The 22157-nt window shown below is 41.7% G+C and overlaps 1 protein-coding gene across 1 annotated transcript; it reads right to left on the bottom strand.

Annotated features, from left to right (window-relative positions):
• Window positions 1–216: 216 nt before the first annotated feature.
• DCK (deoxycytidine kinase) lies at window positions 217–21095 on the bottom strand. Its single transcript, XM_055138865.1, has 7 exons — window positions 20899–21095; window positions 15564–15679; window positions 14250–14443; window positions 12492–12639; window positions 11141–11256; window positions 10065–10155; window positions 217–4680 (listed from the first exon to the last, which is right to left on the bottom strand). Exons 1-7 carry the CDS (start codon window positions 20987–20989, stop codon window positions 4654–4656), a joined length of 783 nt encoding a protein of 260 aa, XP_054994840.1. The 5' UTR covers window positions 20990–21095; the 3' UTR covers window positions 217–4653.
• Window positions 21096–22157: the final 1062 nt, after the last annotated feature.

The following is a 22157-nucleotide window of genomic DNA, read 5'->3' as shown; positions in this document are numbered from 1 at the left end:
GGATGGATGGATGGAGACATTACTGGCGCCCACTCAACCGCTCAACCAAATCGATGAGCAATGGAATGACAGTGATACAGTGAATGTAAAACCAATATTCCTTTGTACTTTTAAAGGCCTATTCAAGTTTTTCCCCTTTAAATGTACTTAATTCTCTTCACTCTTACTGAATTTTACATGTGTAGGCTTTACCGATTTCATGTAAACTCCAAAATATATTCGCACAGAATTTTTTTAAAGTTTATTAGTAACAGGGAAAACGTGACTAATACAATGAGACCCAAGTACAAAATAAAACTTAATGCAATATATTTTAGATGCCAGAGCTTAAAACTTATTTATATGAGAACAGGCATATCACACTGTATTGAAAGATTTTAATTATTTACATAGATTATTATGGCAATCAACCATTACAAATTTATTTTCATTATTTGTTTTCTGATAATTCCATTTGCCATTCCTTCAGGTTCCAACATAGCAAACAATATGAAGTAAACTTGTTATGTGACTGCTAAAAGGAAAAGCTAGGAGTTGGGAGGGAAAGTGACAGCGATGGTTGAATCGGTACTGGAACACTGTAGGTCTGAAACAACTGCATTATCAACAACTTTGTAAATCATGATGTTTCCATTAAAATACATTTTAACAAGAAAAATATAATATGAGGCCAAGAGACATATTACAGGAGTTAAGGTGCTTGCCCTCCATGCAGTCAACACAAATTCAAGTCACTGGCACTGCCGAAGATTCCCCCAAACACCACCAGGGGTCATTCCTGAGCACAGAGTCAGGAGCAAGCCCCGAGCACCACTGGGTATAGACCAAACACACACAAGAAAACTAATATTTTTTTAATTCCAAGAAAATTAATATCGTATTAAGGACATGTACCTTATATATATAGTTAAAGAGCTATAGTAGCAATAACGTAAGCAATAATCTAAGGTATAGAAAAGTAGCACTGTAGCACTGTCTTCCCGTTGTTCATCAATTTGCTTGAGCAAACAGAAAAGTAAAAAAAAAAAAAAAAGGAAAATGTAATTACATATGTAACCCCCAATTTTTTGGGGGGCCATACCTGACTGTGCTCAGAGTTATTCCTGGCTCTGTGCTCAGGAGCACTCCAGTGGGCTTGAAGGACCATTTGAGATCAAACCCATGGCACCCTACCCACTGGTACTATTGTTCCGGTCCCTCCCCTTTACATTTTTAATTTACTCCTGAAAGCTATAACTAAGAAAAAAAGTTTGAAATAAAATTTCATGTCACTTTAAAAATTGCATTTATAATGTTATATAAGATCCTCAAAACTCCTACCAATTGAATGAAAAAATATTTATAAGCAGAAATAATGATTATACATAAAAGTTATGATAAAGGTTTACTATACTTGTCAAAGAGAGGAGCTTGATGGTAGGCTGCAGCTGGTAGAGAAAAAAGAAATAATTCCTGGAAGATGAATTCTGCCTTCTGCACATTTTTCCCCGACCAATTTTCCACCTTTATGGAAACAAGTATTTTCTTACATTCATCTTACACTTTAAAATATAACTTAAGGCTTCTTAAACATTTTCCATGCACAACTTTTCACCAGACAAAGTTTTACATGATCCTGGATATATGACAGGCATATTAGTCAAACATTTGCTGATATTAAATCATATGTTTTTAAACCAATTTTTCATGACCACCACATTCAGTTACATGACTGCATATAAGGCTGTGACCAAGTTTAAGAAACAGAAAAATCCCTTTTAAAAACTTCAAAATGCAGTCTGGAATAATAAGTACAGCAGGCAGGGCACTTGCCTTGCATACACCGTCGACCCTGGTTCCATCCATGGCACTCCCATATGGTTTCCTGAAACCCACCAGGAGTGATCCCTGAGCTCAGAGCCAGGAATAAGCTCTAGCACCACTGGGTGTAGCCCCAAAACAAACAGCACACACACACACCCTTCAAAATGGCATGGAAAAGGCATCTGGCAGAAAAGACTTCAGTCCAAAAAGATATAATGTCCATATTCCCATTAGACATACTTCTGGTAAAAGAGAATTAGCTGAAATACTAAAAAATTATAACCCATACAGAAAATGTAAAGTAAATGTTTACTGATATAGTAAGGTTAAATACTACTCTCTAATGCGTACTTGTTTTAGTGTACTCTGAACTGGAAACATTTTTATATACAAATATTTTTCAAAAAAGTGATGGAAAGGTGGTAAAACTTTTCAAGAGACTAAGGCAAAAAGTTAAAACTGAACAATTTTTACAAAAGATTATACTTACATATTTTTTGCATCGTCAAAAATCAATATATTCTATACTAGTGATAGCATTCCATGTCCCTACACAGAAATAAGGGAAATATGGGATTATAACAAATTTGCCTTCTTTTTTCAATATTAAACTTAGAAATGTAAAAGATAATTTCATTCAAGGAATACTTTTAAAAACCTTATTAGGACAACATCAAACCAAAGTATTGCTAAGAACAGCTCATGCCTCAAGACTAGGAAACAAATTTTAAAAAATCAGTCTCAAGACTAAACTTAAAGCTGCAGTTATTGGGGCAGGGATTATATAGCTCAGTGGTAGAGTGCAAGTTTTATATGTGCCAGGCCTAAAATGAATCCCTAGGAAAAAAAGGAAGGAAGGAAGGAAGGAAGGAAGGAAGGAAGGAAGGAAGGAAGGAAGGAAGGAAGGAAGGAAGGAAGGAAGGAAGGAAGGAAGGAAGGAAGGAAGGAAGGAAGGGAAAGAAGCAACAGTAATCAAAACAATGATCGGTTTTTAATATCAAGAAATCAAAATTTAATCAATGGCTGAATAAATAGCAGTATTCCTACATAAAAAAAATCAAAATCAAAAAGATGAAAATTTTAAATTTGTTTTGTTTTGGAGCCACATCTGGCTGTGGTCAGCACTTACTCCTGGCTCTATGCTCAGGGTTCCCTCCTGGCCGGGTTCGGGGGAGCAGAGGGTGTACTGGGGAATCAAACCTGGGTCAGCCACATGCAGGGCAAGCACCCTGCCCACTTGTACTATCTCTCCATGCACAGAAGACATTTTAAAAAGAGGGGCTGGAGCGATAGCACTGCCAGTAGGGCGTTTGCCTTGCATGTGGCTGACGCGGATTCAATTCCCAGCATCCCATATGGTCCCCTGAGTAATTCCTGAGTGCAGAGCCAGGAGTAACCCCTGTGCGACCCCGGTGTGACCCAAAAAGAAAAAAAAAATTGTTTCAAAGTGACTCTTCCCTCATTTCAAAAGCAGAATTTTTTTTAAAATGTCAAGTATAGGTTAAATATATTAAAATACAGTAACAACAACACTACACATCCATAAGCACACGCTATGGAGGTGGGGATGGTTAAAGTTATACAGACCTAAAATAAATCTATGCAAGTTTTTTAAATTATAATTAATCATGTTAAGTGCTTATAGATTAAGTATGTCTAGTTAACAGAAACTTCTCTATTCCTTTATCTTACATATGTAAAATGAAGACACCCTTCACTATAGTCCTACTACATAGTACTGACATCCAAAAACAAGCAAAGGGCCAGAGTGGCCCCAAAACAAAAAAAGAGGTGGAGGCAGATAGAGACAGAAAAGAAATTTAGAGAAAACTATTTTTTCACTTCAAATGATTTAAAGGCACCAGAAGACAAATAATTACAGTTGATCAATCTTTTAAGTGTGGCAGTAATAATCAACTCTAAAAAAATGGTCTGAGAAGAGAAAGCAAAGAGCTATTTTAATCCTCCAATACCTGACAGAAGAAAAACGAGTCAAGTCTTACCCATACCAGATACAGAAAATGGCAGAATAAAGAGTCAATGATCTGTTTCTACAACCCACAAATCAAATCTAAAATGCTCCTCTATAAATGTGTTAATAGGTATATTGATCAACATCAATGGCATGATTAAATACTAATCCTGATATTATCTTCCATATAAATTAAGGTGGAAGGAAAACTATTTGACAAAGATACTAAAAATAGAACCTTAAAGCAATTTCTCTAGGCAACTTCAATTCTACTTCCCTTGATTGTTTTAGGCCAGCCAGTGGTGCTGGGACCACCAGAACGACACCGGGTAGTGCTCGGGAGACCAAGAGATGGCTCAACGGGCTGATGCAGACTTGCAATGAATGGGGCAGTTTTGGTATCTCCCTGGCCTTAAATTCAACAGTTCAACTTAGCAACAACATACTATTTTACAGAAGTCACATCACATAAGGAATATTATATTATTTTACATAATATTAAAATTTTCCAGTTAAGAAACTGGCCATCAGACGAGAAGCACCAGGAAAAAGAATATCACCCTTCTAAGATAGGTGAGAGCAGGGAAGCAAGGAAGAAGGATGGATCCTTTATGGAACAGTTTAAAACTAGACACAGTGTAGCAGTTTAATCAACTATACTGATTTTGGAAACATTACCCTCTCAGTCTTCCGAGAGATAAAGTCCTTGCTTTTGAAACCATAAAAAGAAATTATATAAGATTATCCAAAAATGTTTTTTTTGAAATGAAAATGGTTATGAACTGTGGTTTTCTGAAGAGACATAGAAATATGGAAATACAGAGACCAGCAAAATGGAAGACTCTGGATTCACTTGCTGCTGACAGTCTTCAGCAAGATCACAAAGTGCTCAAAAACTCTTTGACCTAGGGAAGGAAAACATATATTAATTTAATTTTCTAACTGAGGTACTTGATACTCATCTTAATTTTAAGATAATAGTTGAAGACCCAGTAGTGTAAATAAAGATCACAGTTAGAGCACTTACATTCAAAATATTAATAATAAATACACAATTATTCAAAGACCGATAGTCCATAATGCCATTTTAAAAGCTACTATATTTTTACCTGACTGTTTTACCTGATTGAGGTTATATCTATAACCCTAATTTAATTTTTTTTAATTTTTTACTGAATCACGTTGAGATACACATTACAAAGTTGTTCATGAGGGGCTGGAGCGATAGCACAGCGGGTAGGGCGTCTGCCTTGCACACGGCTGACCTGGGCTCGATTCCCAGCATCCCTTATGGTCCCCTGAGCACTGCCAGGAGTTATTCCTGAGTGCAGAGCCAGGAGTAACCCCTGTGCATTGCCAGGTGTGACCCAAAAAGAAAAAAAAAGAAAAAAAAAGTTGTTCATAACTGTATAATCCTAATTTTTTAATCTACTAAACATCATAAATAGCTGCCATGTAGTTTTAGCATTAATAAAATTAATAAAATGCAAAAATGCAATAGCGTAAAGAACTCTGGAGGTTCACAAGGTATACCAGATTTGCATTTTTTCAGGAGCATAAATACAAATTATGTATATAATCTGCAGTTACCTGTGTAAGCAAAAGTCAGATTATCAGCATATAATCTTAGTCAACTGACCAACATCAAAATGCCACCTTTGGTCTTTAAATTATTCTAGGCTACGTAAGAATTCTCTTTTATTTTTAAGTAATTCTCTTTGAGACAGAAATTACTGCCTTGCAAAAATAACTAAGAAACCCAAAAGCCAGTTTCATATTTTTATTTCTGCTCTTAATAAAAGCAGAAATAAAAATATAAAATAGGATTCCTAGCCAAAACACCATTATTTTGTTAGATAACATTTAAAGGTGGTTTTACGTATTTATTGAGCTACAGAACTGGTTAACTTGACCAGAAAGAGAGTACAAAGGTTAAGCTTGCCTAGCATGCAGCTGCAGCCATGACACTAGTTAGAATCCCGGCACCGCATACGGTTCCCCAAGCACCACCAGGTGTGGCCCCTGAACACAGAGCAAGGTGTGACCAGAGCACCATGTAGTATGTCCACTCCCCAAGCAAAAACAACAAAAATATATGATTCGCTGCCAAAAGACCTGGAATGGCCAAAGCAATTCGAAAAGAAAATAAAAGCGAAAGCACCATGATCTCTTCAAACTATCTTACAAAGCAGTATTAAAACAAATGGTACTGGAAGACAAAAAAAATACAGGCAAACAGATAAATAGGATAGAATTGAGAACCCTGAAATAAATTCATGTATTTGTGGGCATCTATTCTATGATAAAGAGGTCAAGTCCATATAATGGAGAAGAGAAAGTCTCTTCAGGAAATAGTGCTAGAAAATTTGATAGCAACATGGAAAAAGATCAATATTTAAAATACAAAAAATTAGATGGAATGAGAAAAATTCATCAATATTTAACACCATTCAAAAAAGTAACTCAAGATGATTTAAAGACCTGAATATTAGAACTCCAAATCCTAACCTACATAAAAGAAAACAGGTGTGAAACTCCAGGTCCTCAATATCAATAATACACTTAGAGATTCAAATAAGAACCACATCAAAATAACAATCTTCTATACAGCAGAAGCAACTACAACACACCAAACTGAGAGAAAAAAGTTGCACAACATGTATCCGACAAGAAGTTGATATTTAAAATATATAAAGAATTCACAAAACTTAATAAAAAAGAAAGTAAGTCAATATTAAAATGTCCCCTGAAGATTGGAATTGTCTTGAAACTGGAACCTCTTGAAATAGAACAGACACAACCCACAGGCACGTGAAAAAGATGCAAGGAAATGCAAAAATCAAAAGGATGAAATATTACCTTACACAAGTAAAAATGGCCTAGATCAAAGATTCAGGACAAGAAATGCTGGTGATGATGAGAAGAAAAAGAACTCTAATACTCTATTTGTGAGAATAAAAATTGGTGCAGCACAATGAAAAATGGAATGGAGATTCCTTCAAAAATGGAAATGGAACCTCCCATTCCCTTGTCATAAACATATTAGTGGTATGGAGGTTTGGCACATGTATGTATGTATATGTATAAACCACAGAGCCATCAATGCTATAAGTATGAGACCCAAACCATAATATTTCAACTTAAAAATTTTTTTTAAAACAATATGAGCATTCCTTCAAAAACTAGAAATTGAGTTTCTATATGACCTCACCATACCACTTTTGGGAATATATCCCAAGGGTGCAAAAAAAGCACAGTAGAAATGATATCTGCACCTATATGTTTATTGCGACACTGTTCACAATAGGCAGAATCTGGAAACAACCCAAGTGCCTGAGAACAGACGACTGGTTTAAAGAAACTTTGGTACATCTACACAATGGAATACTGTGCAGCTGTTAGAAAAGATGAAGTTAGGAAATTTGCTTATAAGTGGATGGTCACAGAGAATATCATGCTAAGTGCAAAGAGTTAGAAAGAGAGGGACAGACATAGAATGATTGCACTCATGTGTGGAATATAAAATAACATAATATGAGACTGACACCCAAGGACAGAAGACACAAGGGCCAGAATACTGCTCCACAGTTGGAAGCCTACCTCATAAACTGGAGGAGAAGGCAGCTGGAATAGAGAAGGGATCACTAAGTCAATGATGGTTCGGGATGGGAGATGAGTGTTGAAAGCAGATAAAGGACCAAACGTGACAGCCTCTCAGTATCTATATTGCAAGCCATAATGCCCAAAAGTAGAGAGAGAGTATGGGGGAAACTGTCTGCCCTAGAGGAAGGGGGAGGGCTGGGAAGGGCGGAGTATACTAGGGATTGGTGGCAGAGAATGTGCACTGGTGGTGGATGGGTATTCGATCATTGTATGACTGAAACTCAAACATGAAAATTTTGTAACTGTATCTCACAGTGATTCAATTAAAAAAAAAAAGGAGAGAAGAAAAAAAATTTGTTAAGGAGGCAGTCGAAGTGGTGGGAGGGAACCTGGGGACAGTGGTGGAGGGAAGGGGACACTGGTGGTGGGACTGATGTTGAAACACTGTATGCCTACAATTCAACCATGGACACATTCATAAATCACAGTAATAAATAAGATGTTTCGAAACAAAGAGAAATTTAAAATTAAAATAGGAATTATATACAATCTAGGGACAGAGTGATAGTTCGGCTGGTAGGGCACTTGTCACGCACATGGCAGACCAAGTACAACCCTGGCACCCCGTATGGTCCTGCGAGACCTACAGGAGTGATCCCTACGTGCCGAGAGCACTGACGAATGTGCCCAAAACAAAACAAAAAGGAAAATCCCATATAATCCCTTAGGTATTTTGCTAAAAACAGGAACAAGCCAGTTAAAAGTTATCTGTATCATATGTTCTTGGCAGCATTATTCACAAAATCAAAAACATGAAACAAACATAAATACTTATCAATAAGTGACTGCGTAAAGAGACTGTGGTACACAAATGCAATGAAATACCACACTACTATTAAAAAATTATGGTGGGCAGAGAGACAGCAGAGCAGGTAGGGCGCTTGCCTTGCACAGCAACCCAGGTTCAATCTCCAGAGCCTGATATGGAGCCCACCAGGAGTGATCCGTGAGTGCTGAACAGGAGGAAGCCCTGAGTACAACCAGATGTGACCCAAAAACAAAAAAAAAAAAGAAAAAAAATTGCTCTTTGGGATAAAATTGATGGAACTTGAGGCAATTTTAAGTGAAATAATTAAAGAAATTAGACATAACTTGCTTTATTTATGTGGGAAATGAATCACAAAGCAAATTCCTAGAATGGTGATGACCAGAAGTAAACTGGACTGGGGTAGGAGATATGAGTTGCGCCTTTTGGTGTTAGGTAGGTCGTTTTGGTAACTGAGACTTTGGTGTTGGGAGTGGTGCAAATTACAATGTACGAAATCAAACCTTTCAAATTATATAATATTGTAAACTAATGAAAAGTCAATACAAAATGTATTTTTGGAAGACGGGGGTTCGGGAGACACCCTGGGATCAGACATCATTCTTGGCAGTGATAAGGAGTAATCCATGATGGTGCTCAGGGACTGCATGTGGGGCAGGGGATTTGAACTGAGGTTGGCCACAAGTAAGGCAATAACCTTAAGCTCTGCCCTATCTCTCCAGCTTCCAAAACTAAAAACGTAATAATCACTGTATCACTGTCATTCCGTTACTCACTGACTTGCTCAAGTGGGCATCAGTAATGTCTCCATTGTGAGACTTGTCGTTACTGTTTTTGGCATATCAAAATACGCCACAGGTAGCTTGCCAGGCTCTGCCGTGTGGGCAAGATACTCTTGGTAGCTTGCCAGGCTTTCCAAGAGGGGCGGAGGAATCGAACCCGGGTTGGCCACATGCAAGGGAAATGCCCTACCGGCTGGGCTATCACTCCAGTCCTTCCAAAATTCTTGGGATATGCTCCTTGCAAATGCCAACTATCTATTATAGAAAATGGCAGATATCTTGTGACAGAAAAAGAAAAATTAAAATTTCTTTCAAAAGTAAACAAGCAAAAAAAAATCTTTATACCTTATACCACCTAGTTAATTAAAAAGGACACAAGAATATTTTTATATGATTCCCACAACTATTCTTTCTCAAATATTTATCAGTATGTTGCCTTAGAATTGCTTTATCAATATGAACACAACTATTTCATAGTTAACGCCCAACCATTAAGAGGCTAGATTAGCCCTAAAAAAACTTAAGTCAATGATTAGGTTATGCCAATTCATCATATACAAGATTCCAAATAAAATCTAAAACAGATAATCCTTTAACTTAAAATTTTATCAAATACAAAAAATAGATGAGATCCATTTTTACAATTTAAAATAACCATCATATTGATTTTAGTTTAAAAAGATAAATAAAAATTCACAAGATGCTTTACAAAATCTAAAGGCCTTATGTACAGTAAAGATAAGAAAAAAAGTACGAAACAGAGAAGACAGCAGAGAGCATGAGCTTCTGTGATTCTGATTTCTATTTCCAGATAAAGGAGCGAAAGGGGGGTTTGGAGAGACAGTTCAGTGGGTAGGGCATTTGCCTTCAGTGTAGCCAGCCCAAGTTCAATCCCCAGCACCCCTTATGGTTCACCAAGCCCTGCCAGAGTGATCCCTGAGCACAGAGCCAGGAGTAAGCCCTGAGCTCTGCCAGGTGTGGCCCAAACACCAAAAGAAAAAAAAAAAATTGCTTTCTCAAAACACAAAACACTTTTTCAAACAAGACAAAAAAAATATTAAAGACTGTGTAAATCTACCTTTTCAACCATACTGTCATGTTTGTCTTTGAAATCTTCATTAACATCCAGCGTTAATATAGGCACTTCTTCTAGATAATCAAAATTGGTTCTGTTTAAAAACAGTGATATGAACAACATAATTAGAAATTCAGTAATAGAAACATTAAAAAAAAACCCGTCTTCATTCTTATATCATTCTCAAAACAAACTGTCAATAATATTAAAGTTGCTGTGCAAATACATCATTTGGTAGCCTCTTCTTTTTCACCTTTATAAAACCAGGGCTGGTCGCATACCAGGAAAGGACCATTTGCTCGCTCCAGCCTGCATTGCACCCTTCGAGTCTCAGATAGAAAACACAGAGGGCAAGTTCACTATACTGCTGCAGTAAGCGGAACTGGACGTGAAGCGAGATCTCACTACTGAAAATCCTACGCTTCTCACAACTGCACTCTGTACTTCCTCCACGTCCCAAGTCTTGATTAAAGAAACGACTTTAAAATACCTTAGAATTCTCTGGTGCTGGGGAGGTTCGGTTCCTGGCACCATGGGGGAAAAAAAGAAAAAGAAAACTTTGGGGCTGGAGAGAGAGTACAAGAGATAAGGTACTAGCATAAGCCACACCAGTCACAGATGGTTTCCTGAGGACCAGGAACAACGAATGATCAGAGCTGGAAGTAACCACTGAGTGCCACTTGGTATGACCAAACCATACCCCCACCAGCCAAAAAATGCTCTAAAAAAAAACCTAAAGTACATACATATTTGTATTTATTTCCTATTTTTTCACTTGCTGTGGAATTTAAAATATCCTATCATCCATAACTGGGGAAGATTTGCTATATTGCTAATAAAAATAAAAAATTACACATTTTAGTTTAAAATTTGATAAAAAGCAAAAAGTACAGAGGGTAGGGCACACAGCCAACCCGGGGTTCGATCCCCAACATTCCATACGATCCCTCAAGCCCCAGCAGGAGTGATCCCTGAGCACAGAGCCAACAGTAAACCCTGAACATCACTGGGTATTGCCCAAAAAAACAAATAAAATTTTGATAATCATTAAAAATTAATAGTAAATTAGGAAGTCTTACTTTAGTGTTCTATGCTGAAGCCAACTTTCATGCTTATGATGAAGTTTTTGTAAATATTCAAGAGGAATGCCTTGCTCTTCGTTTCTTCCCCGTAAATATATTCTATTCAAGCATTTCTAAAAGCAAATAGTAATAGAGGTAAAGTTCTGAGGACAATGGACTCTGCCACTATTCAATTTTCTACACATATTTTTAGCACTCCAGAAGTGACTGCCGAGCAGTCAGGAATAAATTCTGATGAGCACACTGGGTGTGACCCAAAAGCAAAAACAAAAAAGCAAATGATGATAAGCACCATTAATAAAAATATTGGTAAAATTTTACATTGGACATCAAGGCATCATCTAAGAATGTTTCTAGCACAAAGGAGTTACTAGTAATCTTTGCTCTTTCTATATTTGCATTTAGCATTGTTATAAAAACAAAAATCTTTGAATAAAAACAAATTTGAAAATTAATATCGGTAAGGTCTAGCTTAGTATTAGAAGAGAAACAGAATAGAAACAGAATAATCACTTGAAATCAGAAACCTAATTTCTTTGAAAATGTAGTTCCAATAGCAACACAGCATTCTTTCAGACTGGAAGTCATGAAATTTATATTCATCAGAGCTTACTTTTTGATTTAAGGAAAAAACAGAAATTAAAAAACAAACGGAAATGCAGGAACTAAAATCAGAAATTTTAATACGTTTTATTTTAATACATGTAAGCTCTTAAGTTTTATGACTTGGCATTCCTGTATTTGTTAAATAATTCCAGGTATAAACAATGGCTATAATTAAACCTGACATAGCTATTAAAAAGGCACAGTTTCAAGTTCACTCTCCTAATCTGAAGATGAAAGTTAATTTTTATCTAAGTCTCCTCTCAAACACAGAAGCTACAGTCCATACATGAAGCCCTAAACAACTCTAAAAAATTACTTGAAACCAACCACGATAAATTTAGTAATTTATTCAGCAAATATTTACTGAGAAATTGTTTCTGGTGATCCTTTCTAAGCATTAAAAAAATCAGCTGTATTTAAAACAGCTAAAGTTCTATCTTCTGATGACTGTATGTTTCTTATGATAGATAGCTATGACAGATATGAAAGCTCACAAAAGAAAACAGTAAATTAAGCCAAGGAAATACAGTGAAGGGCCAAAAAAAAAAAAAACAAAAAACCACAACAAATCTGGGTTTCTAGTTTGTTGCAAAAATAGAAAACTTCTACCTAAATCAAAGTTTCTAATTTGGAGGTGAGGGGTGAAATTACATGTAACTGTCTTTAGAAACTACATACCACAGAAGAGATTTATAGGTATTAGTTTAAATTTTTAATGAAACACATTTGTGTTGTGTCTCACCTCTGGAGTGGCACGAAGATAAATGATTCCATCTAGTTCAAGACTTTGACCAAACTGGTTATTCATCCAGTCATGCCAGTCTTGATAAATTGTCCATTCTGTTTCATTCATGCATTCAGACTCATATAAATTAGATGCAAAAATATACCTGAAAGAGAATCTACGTGAACATACATATCCTTCCCAGAAAGCAGAGACAAAAAAGCAATCTCTTAAATGGACATGGAACATTCTCCTAAAACTTTTAGCAGATGATGCTTTAGAATTAGAAAACACTTTTTTAAAAAACAAAACATATCTATCTACAACTATAAGAAATAGAGTCTTGGTCAGTGGCTTTCAAACATGTCCCGAGGATCCCTGGCATCCTGTCCAGGGTACCTACAGAGGTTCTGTAAGGTTAGGCTATTTCTTATTCAATTCTCAACCAACCCCAACTCCCCCCCGCCAAAAAAAATATCATAGCTCTAATAGAGCATGAGACTCTAGTAGTCTCTATTCGACATTAAAGAAATATGGCAAACATGAGACAGTGTTACTTTATCCCTAATTTTTAATATAATTTTTGTTATTCATTCTTATAAAGGGTTTATTATTTCTGCTTTAAATAATGATTTTCCAATCTCAACTTAAGATATTACAAGCCTCTTTGCCTTTCACAGTATTGATTCATTTATGGTTGGGGGCCACACCCGGCAGTTTAGGGCTTACTCTGGCTCTGTGCTCAGGAATCACTCCCTGCACACACTGCTGAGGATCAAACCAGTGCCGACCCCATGCAAGGCAAGTGTCTTACCCCTGCACTATCTCCTCGGCCCCTCATAGTATTTACTAAGAAGGGAAAAGGAGGGGGAGGGGCAAGGTATTAGTACAGCAGGTAGGGCACACGAGGCCGACCCTGGCTCAATTCCCTGCATCCCATATGATCCAAGCCCCGCCAGGAGTAATCCCTAAGCACGGGGCCAAGAGTACGGCCTAAGCACCACTGGGTCTGGCCCAAACCCAACATAATAATAACAGTAACAGTAATAATAATGACGGAGGCTTGTTCTTCAAACCCACATTCCCCCTTTAACACATATATTTCACTTGCTTAACTGTTTCTCTGCCTATTTCTACTCTGGAAAGCCTGTGTACTCTCTTAAACATATTTTTTTTTCTGACCCGTAATATCTTTCTAAGCAAGTTTCAGTAAAAACTCTCACTTCAATAATAATAATAATAGTTACTATTATTATTATTATTATTATAATGATGGAAAGGGATCCTGAGACCAAAAAGTTTGAAAAACTTTAGTCAAAATTAACTTGAGGTTAAAGAATCCTGGCAAAGCCAACTTTAAGACATGATGAGGGATATTTGATCTCCTTGTTCTAGGTGGAGAGTATAGAAAATAGATCCAGATTTAACTTGAACAGATAAGAATTTTATTCATTTTGTGGTTTGTTTTTTGGTTTTTTTTTTCTGGTCTTAGGCCACACTTTGCAGTGCTCAGGGGTTACTCCTGGCAGGCTCAGCGAACCTGAGACGACAGGAATCAAACTGGAGTCAGTCGGCAGGCACCCTACCTGCTGTTCTGTCTCGCCAACCCCGCAGGTGAATGTTAAGAGGGCTGGAGGGAATAAAGCAAACCTGAATGAGGTGGCCCTCATATTCCCTACAGTTCCCATAGCAAGGGAAGGGAAGGATTATTAGGGCTAGAACTTCCCTAATGCCATTAGTGCAATACTGGCAAGATGAAAAGTCATTTTTACACACCTGTCACTATATACAGATCGTTCAAAAAATACTACAGGTTTTTCGGCGTCTTTGAGCTTGCCATTGAGAGAGGCAAGCTGAGCGCGGATTCGACTGAGGCAGGCGTAAGACTGGAAGGTAAAAGACCACCGTTCGGGTTTCTCATACATCATTTGAAGAACATTCCCGCCACTCTTCTGAGAAGTTGTCAGTTCCTATTTAGAATTGAAAAAAGGAAACAAAAGCAAATTAATTATCACTGTATTTTGAAAGCAGCTCACAAAGAGGGCTAGGAGCAATACTACGGCTGGGAGAAGGCTCGCCCTGCATGTGGCCGACCTTGGTTTGGTCCCCAGAACTCCGTCCCCCAAGCACACCAGGAGTGATCCCTGGGCTCAGGGTGGGGAGTAAGCCCTGAACACAGTCAAAACCAAAAACATAAAATGAAAACCAAAAATAGAAAATAGAAAATCTCTAACTGCTGCCCAGAGGAAGACACAGACTTAAAGGTGGATTCAGAAGTCTGAGTGGAGGGGCCAGAGCTGTAGTATAGCAGGCAGAGTGTTTGCCTGGAACATGGCTGAACGGGTTCGATCCCCGACATTTCATAAGATCCCCTGAGTACTGCCACGAGTAATTCCTAAGTGGAGAATCCAGAGTAACCTCTATTGTCCTCAGTGTGACCCAAAAGGGAAAAAAAAAAAAAGTCTTACTGGAAAAGAAGAGGCTACAAAAAGTTCAGGAGAATAGTAACTACAGATCCTTTAAACCAAGGACATCACCGTCAACCTGTTGCTCATCGATTTGCTCGAGCGGGCACCAGTAACATCTCCATTGTAAGACTTGTTACTGTTTTTGGCATATCGAATACGCTACGGGTAGCTTGCCAGGCTCTGACGTGCGGGCGAGATACTCTCAGTAGCTTGCCAGACTCTCCGAGAGGGGCAGAGGAATCGAGCCCGGGTCAGCCTTGTGCAAGGCAAATGCCCTATCCGCTGTCCTATCGCTCTCAGCCCATATATAGGTACTAAGAGGCCATAATGTTTGGTCCATAGTCTACTTTCAGCACACTTCTCCCATCCTGAGCGATCCCTCCAGCCATCATTTACTTAGTGGTCCCTTCTCTATCCAGCTGCCTTTCCCCTCAAACAAGGACATCAATTTTACTAAACTTTTGAGGACTGGAGGGATAGTAAAGTGGGTGGGCCCTTGCCTGGTACACGTCCGAGCCAGGTGAGATCCCAGGCACCCCATCTGGTCCCGAGCAACATCAGGAGTAACCCTAACCACTGCCAAGTGTGGCCTCGCAACAAAACAACAATTTCCTCTTCATACCTCAAATTCATCTTGAGTACTTTGAACGTTGCACCACCTGGCAACAGGTTCAGGAACCACTTCCCAATCTTCAGAAACTTGTTTAAGAATATTCACGAAAGTTGACTTCCCTGCAGCTGTTGTGAAAAGAAAAGTTGAAACTGAGGAAAATAATTTACCAGGAAAAAGAAGGCCAAAATGGTCATCAAATATAACTAAGTATATTACAAACAATATCAAACCTCAAAGCATTTTATTCCCTGTACTTCCTTCAGAAGTGTATATCAACTATAAAATTTTAGAAATAAACTATAAAACTATTAAGATACATTCAATGCCTAATTTTAGAGGGGAAAATAGTGCGACTATTTTTTGTTGTTTTTTTTTTAGGTTTGGGGGTTTCCTACTTGTATTTTGGGGAAAAAAAATTTGGGGGTAGTTTGGGCCACACCTGATGGTGCTGAGGGCTTACTCCTAGCTCTGTGCTCAGAGGTCAATCCTGGCAGGTCTCAAGGGACCAGACCTAGTGTGACAGATGGATGAAACCCAGGGATGCTGCACGCAAGTAGTGTCCTACCACCCCCGTACTGTTACTCTGGCCCAGTTATTCTGACACTATCATATGGTACTGCAAATGGTTAGAAGAAATAAAATTTCTGCAAAGCACATCCTACAAGCAATGGTTACATTTTTTTTGCTTCACTTTTTTTGGTTCTGTGTATAGTATCTGACCCCTAAAAAAGAAATAAGGCATGCACTTTGCTTCTCCATCATTCACGAGATTGATATTGGAAGTGTAGGTGTTACAGCATGTCGCAGTGGGAGAAATAATCAGATCATAAATGTACTATGCATTTACTATCTCAAGCTCTTAATTTCAGAAACAGTCAACACACTGACACAAGCATGTACCACCAGTGGCTTGCACTTGAATGTGGTTTAATTAACACAAATTACAACATCACCATCATTGTATTGAAATAGGGAAGACCTTCACCTAAAACATTAGTGACACTATTTATTATATGTAGCACTTAATATAGGGCTAGCAATATTCCTGATGTCCTGATGTCCACCACACCCTTCCTATCTGAAGCCACCAGACATGGTTATTTCAAACATCTTCAGTGAGCACGTCATTCTTATTTCCCTTTCCCCTCCTTCTCTCCCTCCCTCCCTCCCTCCCTCCCTCCCTCCCTCCCTCCCTCCTCCCCCCCTCTCTCAAACAAAAAAAAAATCAGAATGACAATATGTACATTCATGTTATATATGTAATAAATATAGTGGAGGAAATATAAACAGCATAAAGACAATAATGAAGAGCAAATAACAATGCTTTAGTCATGACCCCAAAATAGTGAAAATTTTTTCATTTCTGTAAGTCAATGTTATGCAGGTGCAACCATCAATCTGAAACTCCAGTTTAAGTGGTGAAGACATCAAAGAGGAATTTTAAGCAGGGAATGACACAATTTCACTCATGTAGAGAAAAACTGCTGTGGGGGGCTGGATAGTACAGCGGGTAGGGCACTTGCCTTGAACACAGCCGACCCGTGTTCGATCCCCAGCATCCTATATGATCTCCCAAGCACCTGTGAATCTACTAACTAAAATATGAAAAGGTGTCGCGCACTAGCTCTCTCTCTCTCCACAGCCTGCATTCAGCTGTCTCACTCCGCTTCCCCCACCCCGGGGAAGTCAATGGGGAAAGGAGGATGAAGGAGAAAATGAGGGCCAGGCTAGTTGGTGTCTGCTGCAATTTATTTCATTCCCATCTCCATTCTCTTCTGATTCTTCCCCCTACCCCTCCCTACACCATGCTACTTCATTCTTTCTGGATCCCCCTTCCTTCTCCTTCTGCTCCCCCAGCGCACTCTTACAGTCCTAGTTAAATCCCACAGGAAGAGGGGTTGGGGTTTACACATAGGTGAGGTCACAATCAATAGGGGTAAAGTGCTTCCCCAGGGGAATGCTTCTGCTAGGACAAATACTCAATCAGCGGGAATCCCATGGGTGTGTTTCTCCTCTCCTTGTCCAACAAACATATAAACATTCATAATATTAATCACTTTGTATGGACACAGTAAGAAATACATTAAGCTTATAGGATTGCTCTCCTGGGGCCATCTCACTCTCAGACTACAGTGCTCAGGCCAGATTAGTCTTTCCTATCCCTAGCAGGGTCCTAATCTTGTCGTTAGTTTTGGATCATGACAACATTTGTCCATGACCATGCTCTTAACTTACAGTTGAGTATTGTGGCACTTTGGCCTGGCCCATTTCGATGCCAGGGTAGCTCACAGCTTGCCCTGGTCCCTTGTCGACCCTGCTTTGGGGTGCTAGGAACTAAGGGCACCTGAGGCTTAAGTAGAGTCAATTAGCTCCCAAGTTATGAAAGCATAATATTAACTGTCTTCCTGTGTCTACACAAAAAGGCAATGTTTTAAAGTAAACTATTCAAAAATATAAGGAGAGGGGAAAGGCAATATTAACTTACAAGTTCAGTGTCCTTAGAAGGATCTGACCTTACAAGTTAACAGAGTCTGATTAGGGGGAAAGGTGATTAACTGGCTGGGGAAGAGAGCACAGAAGTTCCAGATAAGCACAGAGGCTAAGCTCCTGTGGCAAGGGAGAAAGGACAAACCAACATCCTACATCTCCCCTTTTCTGTTTACAAAATCACAAGCACCGAAGTGATTCCTGAGTACAAAGCCAGGTGTTCAAGTTTATTTTTGTTTGTTTTTGTTTGGGGGGGCACCCAGCAGTGAGCTCAGCAATCCCTCAGCAGGCTCTGCAGACCACCTGGGTGCCAGGATTCAAACCTGGTCAGCCCAGAGCAAGGGCTGGATACTGTGGCGTCCTACAGCTTCATCCGGGTTCCAATTCACTTTTGAAATGGTTTTGTTCAACTGCTTTCTCCTGTCTTTATATACGGTCTTTTTTCTTATCCCAATAAGTAACTGTGAGAAATCAAACTAGCACACTCACTTTCAAAGAACTCATCCTAGATTATGCCAACCATGACAGAGACCTAAATTCTAGCCCCAACGAGCAGAGACTAAGTACTGCCAGGTTTGGCCCCAAACCAAAATTTGAAAAACTAAAACACAATCTAAGAGGAAACGAGTGTATTACAGGATGCTTTCCACTACCAGCAACTTAATACCAGAACAATGAAACACACTTTCTCTGCAGGTATATAGCTCTTTCTCTTCTTCGGAATGCTGCTAACTGCCAGTGTTCGATGCCTCATCCATCAGCCAGGCACTGTGTTTGCCTGAACCAGCACTGCACGGTCCCAGAGCACTGTGTGGGATGCAGCTCCTAGGCACTGTCAGGTCTGTGGTATATCCCCCAAAACAAAACGAACCCAGAGTTTCACACACTCAACCACTTAGCTACATCCCCAGCCCTAATCTTGCCTTTTGGGGGCCTCCTAAAGTAATGCTCAAGGGGACGTGGGGCCCACTTCCGGGATATGTGGCCAATCAGGTCAGAAAGTTCAGTATTCCATCTCAGAGACAGCATGCTGCTCTGGCCCAGCAGTGATGGGGTGTATCAGGGTTACCCCAATGGTGCTTGGGGGTCTCCAGGGCTGTATCTTAGGGTATATGGTAGGCCATGCAGCACAGGGGATCGAACCTGGGCCACTGGGCATGCAAGGCACATACACCTGACCGCCGCGCTATCTCCCCAGGCTTGCTTGCCACTTTAAGTCGGGCACAAGTGCTTTGAATACGGGAAGAATTTAGAACATGTGCCATATGCATGAACGGCCAGTACTCATCGGATTCAAAACATTTCTGTCACAACAGGAAGTGTCAGGCACAAGTTAGGTTTCCTGAGGTAGGAAATAGAAGAATTGCAATATAGGTATATATAGGTATAGCTTTCCAAATGACACACGAATGGAGCAATCTGCCCCCATCTGGGTCATGAACATACACAGCAAGCCCTAAAATGCAGTCATGTAAATTAATGTCATCTCGACTTTAAAAATAAGTTAAATTGGGGCCCCAAAAGACAGTTCATTGGGGAGGGCGTTTGCTTTGCAGGAAGCCCACCCCGATTCAATCCCTGGCATCCCAAATGGTCTCCCAAGCACCACCAGGTGTAATTCCTGAGGGTACAGCGAGGAGTAACTCCTGAGCATTGCTCAGTATGACCCAAAAGGAAATAAAAAAAAAATTCTATAAAATGTTCAGGGAAAAGAGAGCTGTGGACATGACTCATTGTAAAGCTCACACTTTACATAAAAGCAAAGTTCTGGGCTTGATCCCCTAACGTCCAAAACAAAAAGTCACAGAAACCGAGCGATTTCCGAATCACAACCCAACATTTTCTTAGTTGTGGGGCTGAGAATGAAGAATTACATTACCGGGAGGCTTAAAAACAAAAAAAAAAATTTCCACTGATAGGATGTTGAATCCATAATTTTATTCAAATAAATGTCCTATTCAAATTCACTAGCAACTAAGAGCAACCCCAACATCCACAACTGGAAAATGGGTTTTGTAAACTGGCATATCCTTGCAAAAAAAGAGGAATAAAAAGGGGGGAAAGAAAAACCCCCTACAGATGCTTATTTCTTGGAAACAACTTCTTCCTGCCAAAGGGCAGATAAGGCAAACAAGTTCCTAAACCACCTCGATACTTCTGCATCCGGAGAATTCCTTTCCTCTCCACCCATCACCATCATCACTGTCATCCCGCTGCTCCTCGATTTGCTCGAGCGGGCACCAGTAACGTCTCCATTGTGAGACTTGTTACTGTTTTTGGCATCCCGAATACGCCACGGGGAGCTTGCCAGGCTCTGCCGTGCGGGCGGGATACTCTCGGTAGCTTGCCGGGCTGTCCCAGAGGGACGGAGGAATCGAACCCGGGTCGGCCGCGTGCAAGGCAAACGCCCTCCCCGCTGGGCCATCGCTCCAGCCCATCACCACCTTGGAACACTGCACCGCGCGCGCGTCGGCGGGGCCTGCGCGAGAGCGACGCGAACGCAGCCCAGGGCGCCCGGCACCACCTGAAGGGCCGCGGGCGGCGTCAGGCAGCCGCGCTCAGCGCAGCGCGCCCGTCCCTGGGACGCGGCGGCGGAGAAACGGAGACGGTCGGAAGCGCGACCTGAGCGGCCGCTCCACAGAAACGGGCCGCGCTGACCGGCGGGCGCGGGGGGCTCTTTATGGGGGGGGGGCAGGTGCAAAGGCAGCTGCCCCGGAAGCGCGGGCGGCGGCGGGCCGGGCCTCTCGGGCGAGGGGGCTCGCGCCGGGTAGAAGGGGGCCGCGGCGTCCGGCGGGGGCGCGCGCGGAGGACCCCCGGGGGGCCGCCCGCCCGCGCGCGCGCCGCGCCGCCTCCTCACCTATGTTGCCCTCGATGGAGATCTTCTTGATGCGGGCTCCGTCGGCGCCGCCGGCGGGGGACGGGCAGCTCCTCTTGGGCGGCGTCGCCATGGCGGCCGGGCGCGCAGGAAGCGCCGGGCAGGGGCTCGGCTGCGCCCCGCCGGCCGCGGGGTTTGATTTTGGCGCGCGGGGCCGTGACGCGGAGCGCGCCCGCCGGGGCCGGCCCGCCCCTTCCCTCCCCTCTCCGCCCGCGCCCCCGCCACGCCCGCCCCGACTGCGCGAGGCTCGGGCCCGGCCCCCGCGCGCGCTTCCGGCGCTTCCCGCGCTCCCGAGGCCGCGCGGGAGTTTTTGGTTCCGGAGTCGGGCGGGAGGCGGGGCCTGGCGGCGCGCGCCGACGGAGCTGATGCCGGCGGGGAACGGGGCAGCCGGAGCCGGGCGACGCCCGCGTTTCCCCAGCGGGGCAGGGGCGGGAGTGGGGGCGCCCCTGCTGCCGCCCCGCCGTGCCCCGCGCTGGGTTCGCACCCGCCGCCTTGGGCGCCCCGAGCCTGCCCTGGCCTCTGGGCCCGCGAACGCCGCGTCTGTGTTCGTCGCCAGCCGCCAGAACCAGCCCCTTGGCATTGGCACGGGCACGTCGGTCTGAACGGCCTTCCGTGGTGGTCACTTCTCTGCTGGCCTGTTCGGCTCCGGCTGCTGTAGGTGCTTCATGAAACGTTTGCTTCTGCTTTGTGTCTCGTGCCAGTTTATTATACCCAGGAACCCAGAGGGAAAGAGAAAGACGGCCCGCCCCGTAATTCTACACGGGCACGGTGGTGAATTATTTCTGCAGAAAATAAAATAAACCCTTTTCCCTCAGTGACACACCGAGGCCCTAGACCCGACTGCACAGACAGGCTGGCCGCGGAAACTGGAAAGACCGGGGCAGAGTGTCCATTTACCCAGATACACTGTGAGGTTGTTCTGCTCCGCGTCAGTGTGGGGTGTTTTGGCGGGAAGGGGGGGGGTGCACACACGCACAGAAGCCGCCGATTCTGTTATCGAGTTAAACCAAATTCTCCACTCGTGACCCGCGGGTGATACAAAGATTAAAGCACTGGGGGGGGGGGGGGGTTGGGGGGAGGTTTATCTGCCTGGCCTCAGGGCTGACTGGCTCTGTGCCCAAGGATCACTACTGTAGTGATCACTACTGCAGGGCTGTGCAAGGCAAATACCTTAACCCTTCCAGCCCCAGAGAAAAGCGCTTTGAAAAGCACTTCACTAATTTTTGTTCACAGTTATCTAA

Source organism: Sorex araneus, chromosome 5, assembly GCF_027595985.1.
Source record: "Sorex araneus isolate mSorAra2 chromosome 5, mSorAra2.pri, whole genome shotgun sequence".
Lineage (NCBI taxonomy): Eukaryota > Metazoa > Chordata > Mammalia > Eulipotyphla > Soricidae > Sorex > Sorex araneus.
This window is presented reverse-complemented; position numbering and strand designations above follow the sequence as displayed.